Raw genomic sequence first — 4145 nt, forward strand, 5'->3', positions numbered from 1 at the left:
ACCGCGCCCGGCCTCCCTTACCACTTCTTATATTTGGGCCTTTTAGGCCCCTTTCAGTTTTTCTTCATGGTGTAAATCAGCTACTGTGGTCGTCCGTGTGAATTACTTTTATTTGGAGTTGTTTCTTTAAGCCATTTCCAAAGTGAGGTTCTCAGAGGCACGACTCTCCATCATTCTGTGGATCTTGTTATACGCAGCCAGGTTCCCCTGGTGACAGAGTTGCCTATTCTCCAGCAGCTATACCACGCTGGAGCTCAGGGACTTTCCAGGGTTACGGGGCCCTCTGCAGAGCTGTCGGTTTATATCACATGGTCAGGAATTGTGTAATTTTAGGCTGCCTAGAAAGGTGCAATATAACAATATAACAGGGGCAGCCACAAGCCCCCTGCCACAAGTCCATGGGGATCTAGAGGTGCAGGTGGACTCCGTGTGAAGAAGAACCATGTCTGTGGTTACTTGGCCAGTAGATGCACAGGATTCTGAAAAATACTAGGGTGAAAAATAGCCACAATTCTATTAACTTCAGCCTTTTTTTTTTTTTCTGAGAGTCTCGCTCTGAAGCCCAGGCTGGAGTGCAGTGATGCAAACACATCTGAGTGTAGCCTCGACCTCCCAGGCTTAAGTGATTCTCCCACCTCAGCCTCCCAAGTAGCTGAGACTACAGGCACACACCACCATGCCTGGCCAATTTTTAAATTTTTTGTAGAGATGGGGTCTTGCTATATTGCCCAGTTTGGTCTCTAACTCCTGGGCTCAAGCGATCCTCCTGCCTTGGCCTCTGAAAGTGCTGGGATTACAGGTGTGAGCCACTGCACTCAGCCTTAAAATATTTTTAGCATGTAGTTTGGTAGGACTGACAGATAAAATACAGGACACCTAGTTAAATTTGAGTTTCAAATGAACAATGAATCATGTTTTAGTGTAAGTATATCCCAAACATTATGTGAGACAGACACTGAAAAAGTCTCCATTTTCAGCTGAAATTCAGATTTCACTGGGTAGCCTGTATTGTATTTGCTAAATCTGGCAACTTTTACTTTGAGCGGGGTCTGGCATGCTGGATAAAGCTGGTGATAGACGCTCCCCAGGCTGGAAGCCGCCCCACAAAAACCAGACCAGGCTAGAAAGGGTGTGGGGGGGATGGTAGATGTGGGTGACTAGCAGGCTTCTGTCTCTCTCAGTCTCTTAGGAGCAGACAAAAAGCCCACTCTAAGCTGGCCAACGAGCGAGTGGTGCAGCCTGTTGAGCAGCAGGAACCCAAGGACCCTCAGGCTTCCGAGGAGCGGAACTCGGAGGTGACGGGAAACCCCAGCGCCTCCCAAGCAGCGGGCAGGGAAGGCAGGACAGCTGGAGAAATTCTTCCTGTGTCTGAATGGAGGCCTGAACTCTGGTCGTCACACCCAACCTCCAGCTGTCAGGGCGTCCAGGCCCAGCTCCTGGGTTCAGGGCTGAGGAATGGGTGCAGGGGAGTTCAGCGCTGGAGGGTCTCCTGGACAGGTCCCATTCACACCTCCTAGCACGCTTTCTCTACAGGGTGGGGGATACAGAAGATGGGGCCCCTGAAAGGCAGGGAGATGGCAAGAATAGGGGGCATGGGAGGACCCGGGCTGTTGGGTGAGCAGCCTCGACCCTCTCCAGTCACCTTGGCACCTTCTCTACAAAGCCACCTTGCTCAGAACAACTGGAACCCACCGTCACGTTCCTGTTTACACTCCTGAACACGTCTGAGCCCACTGAGCCCAAAGACCCTGAATCGTAAGGCTGCATGAGAGAGAGAGTCTGTGTGCACGTGCAGGAGCGTGCAGGCACGCGCAAAACTGGGCGAGGCGGATGGTGTTTCTCCCCACCCCATACCCAGAAACATTCAAACCTGGGCCAGGACTCAGCCCTGGCCCGTGCAGAGAGGAGGCCCAAAGAGGCCTGCTGGAACCTGGGCCTTTGACTGGGCACCCCCACACTGCCCACCCACCTCCCTCATCCCCTAGACCCTGTGGCCTGACCTTCACTGCTCACTTGCTCCAGGGACTCGGAGGTCCAGGAGTACCGGTTCCTAGACCAGGAAGACTGGGGCCCCCAGCGGACCTCAAAGGAGATCAGGCAGTTGCAGAATGACTGCATGAGGTGAGCGGGGCGGGCAGATGGGGGCAGGTAGGGTGACAGGGCTGCCCCCAGCCGAGGCCAGGTCTGGCTTTCAGGTCAGGGCCCACATGCCTGGTGAGCCGGCATTCAGGAACCCCCACCTTTAATTGTCCAAGAACTTGAGGAGTGTTCAGTCTCGGGGAGGGGCTTGTTCCCCAGATGTCGGGCTCTGGAGCTGGGGTCTGCACAATCCCATGGCCGCTCACCCCGCTCGGGTAATGCTGGAGTCAGAGCCCCATCTGTCAGCAGAGGTCCTGAGGTGGGGGCGGGGCATGACAGTGGCGTCCAGGCCATAGACCTGAGTGAGCAGCTCTCTCATTCATACACAGCTGACCTGGAGCACCTCGGCAGGGCTTGTTCCAGCATTGACCCTGTCACTGGCCTGGAGCCACAGAGAATCCTGTTGCAACCCTGCCTACAGCCCAAAGGGGCGGCTAGCCCTCTACCACCCACCCCTTCCAAGGGGAGCCTCAGAGGGTTTCTAGCTCACCCAGAAGCAGCCTGCCCTGCTCTTGCAAAGGCAGGCAAAAAGCATAATTAGTCTTTCTCTGGGTCCCCTGCTCCCAATCACTCAGGGGGAACAATTCTCGTCCCACCTGTGGTTTTGCCGGGACAGGAAGACTGGGCTCTTAGTGAATCACTGGTCCCAGGTGGCTATAGGACCAGGTGGTTGATGCAGAGGTGGGCGGGGCGGGGGGTGCTGCCTGGAACAAAAGCCTGGGGGCTGAGGTGGAAGGGGTCTGTTTTACAACCCTAGGCTTCGGGAGTCACTGAACACCACCCAAGTGCACAACCTGGCCCTGGGGGAGAAGCTGCAAAACCTGGTGAGACCCTGAGCCAGGACCCCCTTTCTTTGTCTTGCCTTCTCCCTGCTCCCCAGCCCAGCTCTCCTAGAGGGGCCTTGCGTTGTCCTGCACAGCTGGCTACCCACCTCAGGCCCTGCAACCCTTTGTCCAGCCCACCTTGTTGTATAAGAGCCTGAAGGAGGGAGCCCAGGCCATCCAGCAGGAGGCCCAGGCCATCCAGGATGAAGTGAAGGCCCTGCAGGAGGAAACCCAGGCCCTGCCGGAGGTGGCTCTGCTCAGGTGTGCGGGCAGCCGTGGCGGCGGGGAGGGAAGAGACGGCTGCCCCACACTGCTCACTCTAGCTGTCTCTGCCTGCAGTGACCCAAACCCCCGGAAGGCAGATCTCCTCTTCATGCTGCCTGACCTGCCCCACGGCCATGGAGACCAGGCTCAGGCCTGGCTGGGCCCCAGGTCAGAGGTCGGACACCTCCTCCGGAGGCCACTCCATCAGCCAGCTCCTCCCTAGATCCCAGAAATAAACTTAGAAGCTGAGCTTCAGCTCCGCCAAGTGTCTGTGGGCCCTGGGCTCAGGTGGGGAGCAGGAGGTCACCACGTCCACACTGAGCTCAGCCCCTCAGCCACCCTCTGACATCACCCCCACTCCCTCAGTCCACCCATCCTGGATCTACCCCTCCCCGACATGGCCCTGCCCTCCCCCCGCCCCTCACAGAAGGTTCCAGACCTGGTTGTTGTCAGCCTTGAGATGAGAGCTCAAGGGCGATGTTCCCAAGATAAGCACTGGGGTGGGGCTGGAAAGGGGCCGCAGTTTCTCCCCAGATGATCCGGGTACCTGCTGTAACTCCAAAGTGCAGAAGGATACCGGGGTGTGGGTGGGGGAGGGATAGGGGAAAAGCCACTAACCATCTGGTGACCTTGGAAAAGTCCCTTCCCCTTCGTAAGTCATGCGGTTGGGGGGCAGAGAGAGGTGGTGGCAACTCCCCAAGGGCCTGCATCCTACACCCCTCAGGACTGGAGATACATATCGATTTTTATTTTCACCCCCAACCCAGGAGCCCTGTGGCCCAGGGCCTCCTGGGAGCCCCCAACCCTCCTCTACCAATGGGGTTGCAGAAAAGAATACAAAAATCTGACACATATATAGTCAAGGGGGAGAAAGGAAGGGATAATGATAGAAGATTGCTAAATTACATACAAAATTGG

General features: G+C 56.3%; 1 protein-coding gene across 1 annotated transcript in view; it reads left to right on the forward strand.

The window, feature by feature from the left end:
- Window positions 1–3473, forward strand: part of CDCA5 (cell division cycle associated 5) — a 22560-nt gene extending 19087 nt beyond the window's left edge. Inside the window, exons 6-10 of the mRNA XM_011942531.1 lie at window positions 1182–1295; window positions 1664–1755; window positions 2023–2121; window positions 2897–2963; window positions 3097–3473. Of these exons, the coding sequence (XP_011797921.1) occupies window positions 1182–1295; window positions 1664–1755; window positions 2023–2121; window positions 2897–2963; window positions 3097–3450 (726 nt within the window). The 3' untranslated portion in view covers window positions 3451–3473. The remainder of the gene's footprint in view (window positions 1–1181; window positions 1296–1663; window positions 1756–2022; window positions 2122–2896; window positions 2964–3096) is intronic.
- Window positions 3474–4145: the final 672 nt, after the last annotated feature.

The sequence above is a fragment of the Colobus angolensis genome, unplaced genomic scaffold, assembly GCF_000951035.1.
Source record: "Colobus angolensis palliatus isolate OR3802 unplaced genomic scaffold, Cang.pa_1.0 Scaffold21, whole genome shotgun sequence".
In the NCBI taxonomy this organism is placed as follows: Eukaryota; Metazoa; Chordata; class Mammalia; order Primates; family Cercopithecidae; genus Colobus; species Colobus angolensis.